Below are 16219 nucleotides of genomic sequence, written 5' to 3' on the forward strand. Positions count from 1 at the left end.
CATCTAGTAAATGACAATGTTAACGAGACAGTCGCCAAGGTTTCCACCCGTGAGAAGTATCCGACGGTGATTGAGTGCCAAATAATGTCTGCTTATCTGTTTATCTCGATGTGGCTTAGTCTTTGCATGGATGTATATCTCTATCATATATCCTTGTTAGCTTTATCAATAATCAAAACTAATAAAGCTATGGCGGTATATGCTTGATTATACTATTAGATTAATGCACCAAGATAGCTTACACAAGTCTGCTTTGATGCGATAAGAAACGAGGTTTTAAAACCGCAAAGGCTGCAGAAGTGACAATTTTTCTGGTATTTCTTTGCGCAGATCGCGCTGTCAAATAAAACAAAGGATAAAAAAGACCATTTTGAGGACATGCACGGGTAATTGAATCTGCTTCCATAGAAAATTGCACTAACACGCAAGGACCCACCCTTTGATTAACAGACTTCACTTGAAGCCTAATTGTGTATTTGGGTCAGAAATATACCAGTAGAAATGAAACTCGAATAATTTGCCTCATTTTGCCATAATTACCATTTCTCTACAGTCAGAGTAGTTACTAACAAGTTCCGATTTCAGTTAACCCTTTAGCTCCCATGAGTGACCAAGAGAGAATTTCTCCTTACAATATCAATACAATAGCACGCATAGAAGTGATGAGAATGAAGTAAAATATCAATTAGGGGATTATTAGTTGTTCCAATGCCAAATTCTCCAAATTTACATCATAACAATCGTATGGTAGATAGTAAGGAGAATTACTGATAAGATCTTGGGAGTTAAAGAGTTAAGTGTTCTACGCGCGATTAACTCTCACTTTAGCACTTTCTTGGTCAACGACATTGTAAGTATTCAACCCTTTCTTCTCTCTTGACATTAATGTGTGATTCAGTGGCGATATTGTAAGGAGAAATTAGATGCTAGTCACTCTTGAGGGTTAAAGGATCAATACCATCCCAAAAGAAAATTTAGCCTCTGTTATCCACAAACAGGCTGGGCTGCTGATATCTTCTATATAAGTAAGAAAAAAAAAAAAGACTTTTCACATGTTTTTGGTCACAGTTCGTTTGGACCACACGATGACTATCCGGAAACACAGTTTACTGAATGGTGACAAAAGTTTTGTCTTCAGTTATCGCCCTGAACAACTTTGGAAAATAATTAAATTCCACCAAAACAGGAGACGGTGATATGATGCAGAAAACACATGAACAGTTCACAGTTAGTTTTATCTTTCTTGGACAGCAATTAACCCGAAATTTACCCTCACATTCCAAAGAGTTACTTCATCCCCTGTATTTAACCTTTCGAGAAATTTCTTTGTTGGTAATTCTAGCCATTAGTTGACAGCTCAATGACATTCACTAAAAGCAATAGAGTCTCTCTTTCTTCACAAATGTCAGCACCAAATTTAAAGTACTTTTACGATGTTCCCTTGTGAGGTTTAAATCACGATGGCTTTACCAGTAATTTATGAGGAGTTTTTCTTTTTTCCACAACAGTTCTAATCTGTACTCGACGCTAACTCGTCCTATCTTCACTTTTTTAAAAACCTTTTGAAAAACCATCATCTACTTAACACGTAATTCAAGTTTCCATTGGAGGCAGTCAGAGAGGTGGAGTGACTGAAACGTAGAAAAAAACCGACAAAAGGGAAAAGATCAATCATCAGCCTTCGGATTGGTGTGTCCTCTGTCTGGATCAATGATTTAAAGTTTCTTGGTGTGTCCTCTGTCTGGAAAACTTGATGGCAAACCTGTCTGCTTACGCACCGACGTGGATAAGACCCACTAAAATCTCAAAAGCTACATCGCAAACTCTAACAAACGAAGAGTTTATTGGAAGTAAAAGGCGTCGGATAAACTGATGTAATATGTCAGAGCTTTCCTCTATAAATCCTGATGTGACAATCCTTGTGTCATGAGTTTAGCTCGGGTTAAGACCTCAGTTAGCCGTTTATTTAACTTTCACCTATCTTTCTCGCCACAACAAATTAATTAATTTTAACCTTGCGTTGCCCGACCAAGTACCATTTTAATTTTTCCAGCCTTCGCTGCAATTTCAGAAACAAAGCAGACAAAAAAAGATAACCTAATTCATTCTCGGTGTGTCGTCAAACCAGACTGTCCTACTGCTTGGTTCAAAGAAACCCCACGAGGTTTGGCACGGAAACCAATGGCTAGCATTATAATCCAATAACGAGGATGTCTATGACTAAGAAATCTCACCAACAAAATGTCTTTGATAATCGCGACAGAGTTTTAAAACAGAAAGACGCTAATGAGTTAGCGGCAATGACACCCCTATTATTATTATTTATCATAACATCCCTGTGCTTTTTCTGTTTTTATTGTTCAAATTATGGAGTGAAAGCTTTCAAACCGTGCTGCAAAGTTGTTTTGATAAATAAGTGCCAGGAAACGGCGGATAACGCGGTTCTCAAGCGCTTTAAATTGCGGAACTACATGACCGCAGAATGCTAATAAGGGCATCCGGCTGCACAGCCCAAATTCCTTGAAGAATTAACTAAAATCAACGTCTCAAATAATTCCATTTTGCGGAATGACAGTTCACTCTAAACATATCATAGCAAGGATTAGGCGAACATCAAGAGACACGGCACGTCCTTAAAAAGGCAATTAAAGTAAAGCAACATTGCTGCAACCTTACGGTGGACATAACGAAATAAAATGTCGAGAGGTTTAACAAAACTGCATTTCATTAATTGATTATTCTTCTTTCACTCTATCTAGAACGGTTGCACACTGATGTTGTCCTCAGCATCTAAGTTTCATTTAAAACGAGATAAACAAACACACCGCCCATCAGTCTGGATCTCGCTGATCTGCGCGGCGCAAGACTCTACAATTTTTACGTAACCAACTGAGAAAAGGTCATATCAACATATCAAACCTTGATCCGACCGGATAAAATCTGATAGATGTGAAGATAGAAAATAACTTTACAAATTCCTTTAAAACTTTAAATTCTTATAACAAATGGCTATACCACAATCAATCAAAGGTAAAGTTAAAAAAAAATAATAGAAAACAATACGATAGGATTTTTCTTGACACCATCGCAAAAATGCGAATGCAATTTAATTAAATTAGCTTTAAGTTTTTTCCAAAATTCATTGGTAAGTTGATGGTAAATTTCTTCATTAAAATTTATATTTCAATTTCAAAATTGAACTTCAATGGCGTAACATTACAAAGAATAAAACCAAGGTCTGAAGAACATCGCATGATAACGAAGTGATGAATTTGCAGTCGTAACCAGTTAGAAAAATCCAGCGCAACCAGAAAATATGAGTGTTACCGGGAGCGATCAAATTGGCTGAGAACCTGTTTAAGGTAGCAATGCATGATGTTTACTGATTCTTCCGCTACTGAATGCCACGGGATGAGTTTAGCCACTCAACCCACTATTTCCCTTCGCAAAACAGGCATCTAAAGACAATTCACATGTCAATCGTAACAGAGGGGGCTCCAGAATATCAAACACATGGCCACAATACGCAATTTCCACCTCTTACGTAAAATCACATTAGTGTGTTTAGTGGGTGGTTTCAGGTTTGCACAGTTCTCATTCGATCTGTACGGTATACGCGAACATATTGCGATAAGAATTTTTGACCGAGCCCAACACGAAATAATATTGTTTCTTGCCCGTCTGCTGCCACCAGATATATCTTTCCGGGTTAAGTTAAACTCGATATTGAACAAGTGGACAAGAGCAAGAGAAAAATCGAAAAAAAGGCAAGTGGCATGTGGCAAGTGGCAAGTGGTGGCCAGCAGTCTTAGTTGTGTGACACTCGCTCGCAGTGGGAAGGGGTCAGAGCCCACCTATGTACATGAATACACATGGTTTCGTAACTGAAAAAACGCTGATATCAGTTTTTCTAATCATATATAAAAAAGGTCAATATTAGAGACTCCATTTATGACTTGGGCTTGAGTCGATACTCTAGTGTAAAGGTTTTAAATCATCTCTATATGCTCAAACCTGAGAACGAAAACGAGACAGCTAGATCGAATCTAAACATTAAATGTTGTGCAGTTATTATTTTCAAGATGATCAGCTATTGAAAATGTCTATTTCGGTTTAATCAGTGGAGAGCTTTACTCTTGCACTGTCAACAGCAAATGGAAGGAGCTTGCAGATAGCTGTTGTAACGAGTAGATGATGATCTAAAGAATGAGTAGAATTTGCGGTCTATATGATAGCCATCGATGCGAGGTGCCACGTTCTTTATTATAGCTCATGTTTGAGATAAGAATGAGATAAAGCCTCTTTTAACGTTGGTGAGTTTACATTATGGCAGTTTGTAGTCCTCTTTTCTAATACCCAAATCGGTTCTAAGGATGGTGCATGGCTTGAAAACAAGTAAAAAAGGTGGTGCAAAAACAGATTAAACAGCAATTAACTGCTGAGTTTTCATCAATGTCTGGATTTGCGTTATGTCGTTCACGAGAGGTCAAAGGAGCACGGATTCGAAGAAAATATGCCACGGGAGCGGCAGCGCTCGAGAAAAAGCAGTGAGTGGTATCTTTATAATGCTGTAATTTAAGGTATGCTGAAAAAAAGGCCTTAAATTCTTTGGTTTAATCTCGCTTAGGCGACACCAAACTTCTGTTGTTAAAGATAAAGCGAATGACTAATTTTTAAATGAAGTAACCTTGACACAGTGCTTCTTACACATGTGTTTGGCAAAAGCCGCGGAATAGAAATCGAAGATCCTCGTTTCAGAATGAACTATGCCTGAGAAACAACAAGAGTCGACTTATCAATCGCCTAATAAGCATCTGTGTTGCGATTTAGCGTTTCACGGATCAACGATAAAGCAGGAACGACATTAGTAAAATGTTTCTTCGGTTTCCTTACCTTCGTTCGCTGTAATTAACAGAAGGCCTCCAACCAACAGCTGATAGCACAGAAAGTTCATTCCGTACCAGCGAGAAACTCGCAAGAGGCGACTTTGTCCACTCCTATCGAAGGAATATCGCAAAAACAAGAAGCATTAGTCTCTAAATGCTTCCAAAAATTAACATTTGAATCACTAAATGGTTTATGTTTCAGCCATAGTTGATGTTTACACTTACTAGAATGTCAATCTTCTCTCGCGTTGAGAGCGGTAAAAGAAATTTAAACACGTTTCGAGTTGCAGATACCTCCAGGGGGTCAGCATGAGTAACGCATTAATTTTCAAGGTTGATCCTTATCCGGTTTCTCTCAACGAGTTCTAAACAATGACCTTGAGTCACTAAGTAGAATATACAATTCTAGATGTAGTGTGAAATTCTCATCATGTAAAAAATAACAAAGTTCAGCATTGTTTACTTCTAATTTCCTCCAGACTTATTTTTGAGCCAAGTTATCAACAGTTTAATTTCATCCAGACACTTTGCCTGCCTTGAGATCTTTATTCCAGTGATGAAAGAGATATACTACTTTTCCATGTTTGATAGGCCCAAGAAATTTAGTGGAGTCACCAAGGAATATTGGGAAGAAATTCCTCAGGAGATATTGCTCGTGATGAAATGGAGTATTGATTATTTTTGTGATCCGGTTTATATGCTATTTATCGAACAGAGGTCAGCGAGAAAAAATTCAAATATGGTGGGGAGTGTCCGTTACGTAAGCAATATCATGTTTGTCAATACCTCTTTGTCATTAGCGGATTGCAGCCACATAAACTCGTATCGGTTTTCAAAACATATCTTGAACGATCTGTGCACCAAACTAACAAATTTAATTCCAATTGAAAGTAAGTCCTTCACAACTAATCGCTAAACGGTATATACGCTGTAGAAAGGCATATTTTCATCCATATTCAGACATTTCTTTTGGCCTACAACCAGCATAGAAAAATATTTTCCGGTAACGACTTGCCACCTTTCACTTCCGGAAATTTCCAAATATTCGGCAGGTATCATGAAGGGGTTACTCAGCACCCAATCAACCCCTTTTTAATTTTATCATAGTTCGTTTTCTGTCTGATTGTGCAATCTATTGGCCACTTGGGATAACATAAATTCATTGTAAATGTGCATGTCTAGACATGGTTTGATGCTACTCTGGTTTACAGATTTAATGAATATGACCGAAGAAGTGACAATTCATAGACCTAACGTTTCGACACTCCTGTCTAGTGCCTTCATCAGGGGTGATCTAAACGCTGCAACAAGAGGTCCTTTTATATGATCACTAATTAGCGGCCTTTTTTCTGACGAGGCGTAAATAGGCGTCAGGAAGCAAACCGCCATGTCTGATCGTCCACATGGTTGCCGTGTGAACTTTAATATATGTCCATGTCTACTTTGAAGTCGACTAACTATTGGAGGCTCCTGTTAATTGGTGCGAAGATCAGACTAATTAAATTTTTGAAACCTTTTTTTTTTTTTTTTTTTAGAATGGCATCCCCGTCCCTTTCCGGTTTCAGCTGAAGGAACCCAGGGAGAATTGGCGGGAAAACGCCAAAAAAGGGATCTTATTCATTTCTAGCTTGAGAAAACAGTCTTTCGTGTCAAGTTTTGTCTCCTTCGCTGAGAAAACATACAGCCGAAAATGGCGCAAGTTACCTAATTGCAATCCATCCTGGTTTGACTTCCTGCAGAAATAACTCTTAGAGCGACTAAAGTGACCTCTCAAGTCTTTCCTGTGTAACATACAAATTACGTTACATCTATTCACCAACCATGCCGTTCCAGCACATGACCTTTCTTTTTCTCCAACGAAAATCTAATGGTAAGCTGTTCTGTAGTCTGATATTGCCTATGAGCGATCGCTTGGACCGGGTTTTGATTATTTTAAAAAGTAATTAATCTCTATCAATAAGAGTGCGCTGGTGAACTCTAGTATCACTTGTAAGGTGAATGGATTGACAATGCACCGATTCTAAAAAGTAGTCCAGTGAGAATTAACTGGTTGTACTGTACTTCACGTTATCATTGTTCTCCAAAATTTGCGCCATTCTCTCAGTTTTTCATGTTCCACACTAAAGTTTCAAATCATGACTTGGTCAGCGGCGGTCACATTTTTTATGTATTTTTCTGATTCCCTTAAATTTGTTCCTATCATTTTTTCACCTGCTTTGTCTTTGCGACACATAATCGCCAAAGCGTTCTGAAGCTATCTACTCCTTAGACAAGGATGTTTTCCGTCTTGTCACGAAGAAAAAATTCTGAGTCTCCACGAGGAATCGAACCTCAGACCTTCATATTCCGCGTTTCGATTAAAAAAAAAATTGCCATCTCTCTTATTCTATTTATCTACTCCTTGTCTGAAAATTAAAAAAAAAAAACCAAGAAACGCGTGTGTAGCTTGTTGAGGTTCATGGAAAGTCCTTGTTTGCTAGGGTTGTGTAAGAAACGTGTTTTCTATGACTGTTTTTAATTGTTTTCGAATGCGTTCTACCAGAAAGAGCTGCTGAAATAATTCCCTGATCTTCAGTATTATCACCGATTTCAAAGGACAGAAAGAGTCCACAGGCTGTGGGATTTGGTATCCCGGCTGAAAGATTGCGATAAATCGTGGGCGCAATAATAAGATCACGAAGGAGCATCTACACCTGTCACAGGTGTAGATGCTCCTTGACAGACCTCCTTGAATTCAGCAACAAAAGCGAGACGTTTCTCTTTAAATAAATACCTTTAAAATTAGCCTCCTGGAGACTACAAAGATGTTTTGTAAAGGCCCAGACAGAAATGCGTAACTTGCTTCTTTACGTTGGAAACTAAATTATTTATCTAAAAAAAAATAAGTGATTAGTAACAGAGATGGAACAAAAACAAAATTCTGAATTATTAACCTCGCAAGTTTTCTGAACACAAGAGATCGTAAAGCCATCGTTGCCAGGTGAAAAGAGACAGTCTTGATCTTTGAACCAAAAACAGTCTCGTCTGTCATCACGAAAGGTTTAGATTTGACCTTTTAGACAAAAACGCTTTATATATGTAAGATTAATCTGCTAAACAAGACAGATGTTTGCAAAATCGTAAGACATAAACATTTTTCCATTGACATTTTCGTGGCATTAAACCGTGAGTAGTTCATACAACGATTAGGGACCTGTAAAATTAAACTCAGGTACATGTATCTCGAATTTTCCTGCCATTTTGTCTTATAAAAACTTTAACCTGTGACACTAAGCGAACAAGGCCTCTTGCGCCCTTTACATCAGCAGGAAGCTGATGCTGTACATGCTGTACGCCGTCTGTAAAATAACTTGCAATAACTACAATATGACACACAAACTGAAAAGTAAATTTTTTCTCCTAGCACAAAAAATAACGATTAAAGTATCCATTCAGCTCAGATATGTACTGTGGATTTTTTGGGCGGCAACCGAATGAAAGACATCTAAAATCTACTAGGTATGGAGGATGACCTTATTTTGTTTTCAAACTGTTCATCTAACAGGTCTCACCTCCGTCAGTTTAGCAAAATTGGGCTTACTTTTTTTCAGCCTTGATACCACCCGATTCAGATCAGAAGATGATTCCTTTAGCAGCTTGCCGTCTTGTGCACTTTTTTACACTCAGCTGAGTGCAAGGAATTCGAAGGTACAAACAGAAAAATAGCAGCCTCTCATGAATTATCAAGTGATCTCAATTCGATTGGGAATACTGAAGTAGACATGAAACCGTCTTTTATGCCAAGGGGGAGAACCATTCAGATATCTGCGAATCGTAGCCAGGAATATGTTTAAGGAAATCCAGGATTGAATTGTTTTGTTTTCAATTCGCCGCAGAGGCTTTGTAACTGGTTTAAAAACAATCTTGCACTGCTTCAAGAAATCAATCAAGCGCAAAACCAAAACCAACCCCCGTCTTTTTCCGGCTCGCGTTTTCCCGCGCTTCAGGCAGTGTGCTTGCTGCATGTTACTTTGAGGGGGACATGGGGGTTTGCGGTGTTGCGGTGTTGACTCTTTTTTTGATGCGGTATTGTGGTGAAGAACAATTGGTATCGCGGTGTTGCGATGATCTCAAAGCTTACGGTTTACGATGTTTGTAGCTTCAAACCGACGGTGTTCGGTGAAATAAACCATTTCTGGTGTTGCAGTTTATCCTTCAACGACGACCATGGCAAAGCATGGCACTCTCCCTGAGTTTATATGCCAACCACAGTTATTACTAAACCAATGAATGACAGCGGACCACCCAGTTCTTTATAAGATGAAGCACAACTAGTCGACATCATCGTAGACCACATAGATAGACAAACGATAAACTTAGCTGCTATAGTGTTAGTCCCCACGATGACTAACTGTATAAAATTCTTTATGAAATAGAAAATGGATTTGAAACAAAAAAAACTAGACAAAGGAAGTCGTGAGATCAAAGGAAGCAAACTGTGAACTTCACTTTTTGCGGGAATATGTTATAACTTCAAAGGACGGAAGACTGACCCAACGGAAACACTGTCGTATCACTTGGCAACAGTAACTTCTTTGGCTCATCTTAGTGTCGCCTACACTTCATTCATAATCAAGTGTAGGCGACAGCAAGGAATTTTACATGCGTAGAAGGCGGTAGGATTGTCTTGTGATGTGTTTCTTGTGTTTGAAAAGTAGAAGTAACGGTAATTACGTTTTTTTAAAAAAAAAAAAAACATTTAGACCAAGTAAATCTTGCGGTGTCGGCGTGTTGATAATATTTCTTGTGGTGATGCGGTGTTTGTTCTATTTTGTTGCGGTGTTGCGGTATTCAGAACCCCCCATGTCCCCCTCTACTTTGAATTCTCACTGGCTACCTCCAACGTTTTCCTTAATTGTGATTGGCTCTTGTTATTACTCTGATGTTGCTTCTATAGTGCTCGATAGAAAAGCGCTCTAAAACGACCTGGTCTTGTCCAAAACTCTACAAGTTCAAGAACATCTCCTCCTTCCCCCCCCCCCCCCCCCCCATTAATTGTATTGAAACCATTAATCCGCAAATACTCATGGTTTCCGTTACAGGGTTTAGAAAGCCGTGACTTAACAACTACAACTTAAATTGGACTGAAGCAAATATTTCACAAGTAACAATAAAACAAGGTGCTTAATTTTGCGGGCACTCCTCGATATTCATAACACAGGGGCCGCGCAGCAAGTTTTCGAGTGGGGGGGCTAAAGAGGAATGCGTGAAGGAAAATTTTTTTGTTAAATTATTTTTTGTTTAATTTATTTTTATTCTTGCAAAAAAGTGGGGGGCTAAAGTCCCCCCAGCCCCTCCCTCTGCGCGGTCCCTGTAACAGTTTACTGCATTATGGTATTTCATAATGCTAGACTCACAGTCCCCCTTCACATAACTTAAGGGAATAATGGATTCAAAAGTGTTTTGTAGACCCATCTTGAGTTGTATTGTTTTGGTGTCTATAAAATCATGAATACTAATCGTGTCCCGGTGATAAATATTTTTGAAGATAGTGAATCATTCTTACATAAGAATGATATAACTGTAATCATTTGACTTTTCACAGACAATTTCCTTTACATTGCACCAAAATAAATACCACTGGAAGTATTTAGAGGCCTTTCATGAATCAAAATTCTATGAAACCTTGGTTTCCCGAGGGACGCGTCAGACATGCATCACTGCGGACCGAGGGCCCAAAATTTGCAAGTTCCAGAAGGCCAGTCGGTATTCAAGCGTCACTTCGTTTTATTTCATGGAGATGTGAACGCAACTTCGAGCGTTTCAACATGTGCCTTTGCCCCGAGGAATTTGCTTTCCGTCGTCTCAAATTGAGTCATCCTTATGCAAGTGCGTTTGCGACATCGCCGGTGAGTACCTCGGCTTTTTAAGGCAAGGAACATTTCCCTTTTAGATTCACGATCTGATCATAGACGGATTACTTTAGGGTCTTTCATTTGTTCCTTGCACGGATCATGTTTATCAAAGATTGTTTAAAGAATTTCTGAAAATGAAGAGAAGTTTAGTTTTCTTCCCACAATGAATGAAAGTCCTTGTAAATGGCAAAGAGCACTGAATTCTTTGTAAATCAAGCCTTTATCTGCCAGTGAATTCATTATCTAGAAGGCATAAATAAGACGTGAGTTACTGGATCACGAATTTTGTCAAGCCATTTATGAAACTGACATTTGTAACAAATGCATTCTCTTAAAATTGGTGAGAGACCCCCATTTCAAGAAAAGTAAAAGATCGTTGTGGTTCTGTAATGGCGCCAAAATCTTTGGATCAACGTTTACTGTTCATGGGAAGAGTAATAATTATGAAGTGGCGCGCTTCGACAGTCGCCCTTCAAGGGATTTCAGTGAGTTATCAATATAGTCAAATACTTTCTAGAAATACTGCGATAACAGGTATGTTAAGTCCATTAAAACTTCGTGTTCATAAAACTGACGGTATCAAAAGATTACATTACGAACAAAATCAGTTAAAATCTTTACCTTTTTAAAAAATTACCTTGTATGATTTTCATTCGCTTAAATGATGCTACTTGATCTAATTATTCAAACACGGTTTCCGCGCACGAACTTAAGGTTCCATAGCCAACAGCGTAATTATCTTTCAACTTTAAAAAAGTTACACAGCAGCAGAAGTTTCATGGAGTCCCGCAGGACTTCAGGAGAGTTACATCATGGGAATGGAGCCTCTTTGAGCTCCCACTAATTCGCAATTATCTGTAAAATAAACAAATATTGACTAAAATATTTTATGCAACGCTAACAACTTGCACAGCCGAAAACTGTTTTAAATTATCACACTTGGTAGACTTCATGAATCAGATACTCATTGCTCTTATTTGGTACGTTCACCATATGCAGTTTAATGAGATTAAGAGCGAACAAGACTTTCTGATTGTTTAACAAATGTATTTGAAACACACCACAGAAGATTGTCATAATTATTCATAACCGTTTATTAGTTCTGCTTATATTTCTATTTCATCAAATTAGGAATTTTAAAATTACTCCTAAGACAATAACAAGAGAAGGTAACTTATGCTGAGAAGCACTATAAAAATTTTCGTTCATAAATGACTTCGGTCGCGAAACAGTATTGACATACGATTGTTTTCATAACAAAAACCTCGCTTTACTCGCGACAAAAAATATCGGGCTCCAGTAGTTTCAGATTGTATTGGTATAGCCCGCGCAGAAATCGCAATCACTCAACGGTGCAAAACGTGTATTTCGTGTCAAGTACATGTGGCGCCTAAAATCGAAGATAGCGCAAGTGATTGTGCTGGTCGTGTAGAACCTGTATGTTCTAAAATCCTACGATAAAAAAATTAATATCGTAATTTTTTCTAGCATGGAAACCAACGACCTTTCCTTCGAATTGTGAGCGAAGTATAAGTATCCATGACCCGTAAGGACCCGTGCGCGCAATCACATAGAACCTAGTGGAAATACAGTTCAGAAACATACGTTAATGATCCAGCACATCTTAATAACACGACCCAACACTAACTGTCGATCAACAATTCACATTCTCTTTCAACCAAGTGCCTTTCCCAGGCGAACTTTTCACTCAGGATGTGTAAAGAATATACGTATGCTTCAAAAACCATATAATTTTCATCTCCCCTTTAAAAATTTTGAACGAAAATTTGCTTCTCACCGCGGTTTTGAGTCTCAATGTGTAATCTAACAGCTCGATATTGTTTTCAAATGGGCAACTGAAAAATTTGACCATGGACGCCGTTATATTTAAATAAATCAGTGCACCTGCCTTCTACGCAAAACTACAACGCGCGGTCATTATACAAGGGAAGCATGCCTGCCTGTGTAGCATGCAGTTTGTTTTAAGGAAAGGTACTACAGGAATGGGAAAGAGAGGAGAGAGACTGACAAGTCAGAGTAAGAGGCCAGGTTACTGACTAAAAGTATGTAGTCGAATTTTTCTTAAATCTAAAAACAGTTTTTACAAGGTTTGGTTAGTCTGTGGATTCTCAATCTGCGGTAAATCAGTTCCCGGCGGATTTATAAATTGTATGTTACAGATTGGGAGGGTGATATAAGAAGATTATCTTTGCTCTCGGTATCGACTGACTGGCAGTATTTTGTCCCAACAGTGGCTACCCCTTCCTTTGTTCCTCATTTACCGCCTCATCGCCGCCTTCTACTTTCTGTCATGGTTGATCTACAGTGGCTTTAGCGATGGTAACTACTGGTTCATTTTCCTTAGTAACTGGGTCCTTACCTTTGTAACCGCTTACTTTCTGCTTGCCATGTTCATTACTACCCACTATTGCTGCGGATCTGGAGTCGAAGATGACCCGGCTGGCTACGGACCTCGTCGTTTCAAGTCGGAAACCTACATCGTGGGATTGTCTTCCGAAGATGAAAACGAGACCGAAGACGAAGGGACATCCTATGCCACTAAAGAAGATGATGAAGACGGGCTGAGCTGGCCACAGAAGGTATTGTGGGTACTTTTCGACATAGGAAGTGTTACTTCGCTGGTAGTCACCATTTTCTATTGGTCAACGCTGTACCCTGTAAAAGGTGGAGCAATCGATGGTTTGAACATAAACGAACATATTTTAGCTGCCGTTTTTATGCTGATAGAAGTCGTATTTAGTAATATTCCCATCCGTCTCCTGCATTTTTTCTATCCTCATGCGTTTTCTTCGATCTACGTGCTTTTCAGCGTGATTTACTGGGGCGCTGGGGGAAAGAATAAGGAAGGCCTGAATTACATATACCAGATCATTGATTACGAAAAAGAACCAGGTCGTGCCATTTTTATGGTGTTCTTCTTGTTAATTGTAACGCAAACAATGGTGCATTTGTTCCTCTTCATATTGTTCAGATTTAGGGCGTGGCTTATATCTAAACTCCAATGAACCCAAGTAAAGTATGGTTATCATTGAACGTTAAGAGGACTTGCAAAACGTAAAGAACGTTGTTAAGCTCAGTGAGACGCAAAGTCTGCCATATGTTAAGTTGCTAAAAATACAACCACTTTTAAGAGAAGAACTGTCCAGAGAATAATCTCTCGAGAACTGTATAATAAACTCATAAGTCTCTCACCCGAGGAAAATTGATCAAGAAAATGTTGGTCGCATTATTTTCCCTTGAATGAATTCATAAATTCTGCCAAAAGTGGGACGATAAAGTATCTTGCTTACTAGCGGGTTCTCTAAGGTGATATAAAGTTGTTCTTAATCCTTTAAATCCTAAGAGTGATTAGCATCTAATTTCTCCCTACAATATCACCCCTGAATCACACATCAAGGTCATGAGAGTAAAGGAAATGATCACCAGGGAAGGATCCTTCTGATTGGCAAACAAATTCTCTCTGTCAGCACCTTAGGAATGTATAAAGAACAGTGTGGAGAATATGCATTCTGATGTTGGGGCGTTAAAGGTTAAGTTAGTGTGCTGTTCCCTTACAAGCACTGCAATAGCTCCCCTGTATCACGGGTCTTAATCAATTTCTGCCGAAAAAAAATTAACCTTGCATGCAAAATCAGTAAGTGGATTAAATAGGAAATATTTGTTAACTTGTTTTTTCAAACGTTGTCAAGCTTTTTATCGCTTTTTTTAGTCAATTAAACATGCATTTTATTCCGAGTAAGAAATTTTCGTAAGCATTTTTTCGCTGTAACACTTTAACTCCCAAGATCTTATTAGTAATTCTCCTTACCGTCTGCCATACAGTTAATGTGATACTTGTTTGGAGAATTTGGTATTGGATCAACTTATAATCCCCTCATTGAGGGGATTATAAGTTGATAGTTATTTTTCTATATTCTCATCACTTGTGTGGTTGATATTGTATTGATATTGTAAGGAGAAATTCTGTCTTGGTCACTCATGGGAGCTGAAGGGTTAAATATGACACTCTATTTAGTGATAAGAGTAGCATTTTAGCTAAACGCTGTTTGTCTACGTTTTCATGCGCTTTTAATTAAGGGAAAAAAAGTTAGAAAAAAGTAGCTCAGTAAACGTGGGTTTTAAGATAGTTGGGATATGGAAGACCCAAAAGCCAGTTGTTGGAAAAAAAATGCATTTATAGTTAGCCAGTTTTCCTTGTTTATGACGAAAGGCCTCATTTTTAAACAAAAAATTGGCTAAAAAAAAAGTACAATGCAATGTATCTATCTCAATTTCATTAAAGCATTTATAAACTTCTCACGTGATATTATGTAACTGCGATGGTTACTGATCTGTCTCTGAACAGTTTCGATTATTTTGGCTGTAGTGGGGAAACAGGAAAAACTATCCTCCGATTTTCTTAAAAAGTTCACCGATTCTGGACCTATTAAGTGCCAATGTGCTATGTATGATTAAATCTCTGCGGGGCGGTTGCTAATTTTTTAACACGGCAATTAAAGTTCAAACAACAAAATCAATTATTGCATATTTTGGTGACGTTTACATTTTCAGCTTCAGTGAAAAGAGTCTGAGATAAATAAAATGTAAGTGAGTTTCAAAAAACGCTATCTTATGAGCATCATGAAAAAGAGCTATAGCGCTTTCAACCTGTTTCTTAGGAGAAATAAATCAGCTTGAATGGAAGACTACACAACGTTAAGTAGTTACTTCTAACTAAAATCATTCTCTTTCCACCAAAATTCCGATTCCCAGACCAACCTATTCGAGTATATGAGCAATCATCAATCCTCAAGCAATACACCGAGTCAATTAAGTCTTCTTTGCAAAACGTTTAAGTCGCCTGAATTACAGCAAGCTGAGGTGAATTTGATCGTGATCACTTCTAGACATTTACCATACCTTGATAGCGTTTCGCTGATTTTTTCCACGACATTTCCATCGGTCACCCCAAAGAAGATGACTACAACCTTATTTCGATAGTTCAGCGGATTACTGAACATTTTGAAGTATCATATTCCTCTCAATGGGACCATTTTTTAGAAAATCATGCAGGGTTGTGCGTAAACAAACAATCTGAAGAGCATAATCTGCAAACTGTCAGCGGTAGTACTGCATGTAAAAAAAACTGGTGCCACAGTGAAGATTTGCAACTCTGTTCTGCACGAAGGAGGTATTAATATTTCTCGAGATTGTTCGATTCATCTGAAAATTTATGGACTCAAAAAATCAAGGGTTGGACTCATATTCTATAGAGCAGGTGAGTGAAATCAAAGTTTTATTCCTAAGTCTTTTACACAATAAAATGAATCATGATCGTGACGATGAGTGTAGGTCTCTAATTGAGATTTATCGTTTTAGATAATAATAAGTGTTCTTAAGGCTTTAAAGCTTTTCCTTCAGATTAGAGCATGCATATCA

General features: G+C 38.3%; 2 protein-coding genes across 2 annotated transcripts in view; one reads left to right on the forward strand and one right to left on the reverse strand.

Moving 5' to 3' along the window:
• LOC131791109 (uncharacterized) overlaps window positions 1–5165 on the reverse strand; it is an 86653-nt gene extending 81488 nt beyond the window's left edge. Inside the window, exons 1-2 of the mRNA XM_066173529.1 lie at window positions 5112–5165; window positions 4894–4997 (exon numbers count right to left, since the gene is read on the reverse strand). Of these exons, the coding sequence (XP_066029626.1) occupies window positions 4894–4954 (61 nt within the window). The 5' untranslated portion in view covers window positions 4955–4997; window positions 5112–5165. The remainder of the gene's footprint in view (window positions 1–4893; window positions 4998–5111) is intronic.
• A 5448-nt stretch (window positions 5166–10613) lies between these two features.
• On the forward strand, window positions 10614–15285 carry LOC131791174 (protein rolling stone-like). The gene is made up of 2 exons (XM_059108494.2): window positions 10614–10774; window positions 13033–15285. The coding sequence occupies exons 1-2, from the start codon at window positions 10694–10696 to the stop codon at window positions 13804–13806; spliced, it is 855 nt and encodes a 284-aa protein (XP_058964477.1). The 5' UTR covers window positions 10614–10693; the 3' UTR covers window positions 13807–15285.
• The last annotated feature ends 934 nt before the right edge of the window (window positions 15286–16219 follow it).

This window comes from Pocillopora verrucosa, chromosome 10, assembly GCF_036669915.1.
Source record: "Pocillopora verrucosa isolate sample1 chromosome 10, ASM3666991v2, whole genome shotgun sequence".
Taxonomy (NCBI): domain Eukaryota; kingdom Metazoa; phylum Cnidaria; class Anthozoa; order Scleractinia; family Pocilloporidae; genus Pocillopora; species Pocillopora verrucosa.

What these genes read in the sequence shown, in the direction of transcription:
- LOC131791174 (XM_059108494.2), top strand. Translation starts at nt 10,694, where the DNA reads ATGTGCCTTTGCCCCGAGGAATTTGCTTTCCGTCGTCTCAAATTGAGT. An exon ending in GTGCGTTTGCGACATCGCCG is followed by an intron (nt 10,775 to 13,032) that starts GTGAGTACCTCG and finishes TTGTCCCAACAG; the next exon opens with TGGCTACCCCTTCCTTTGTT.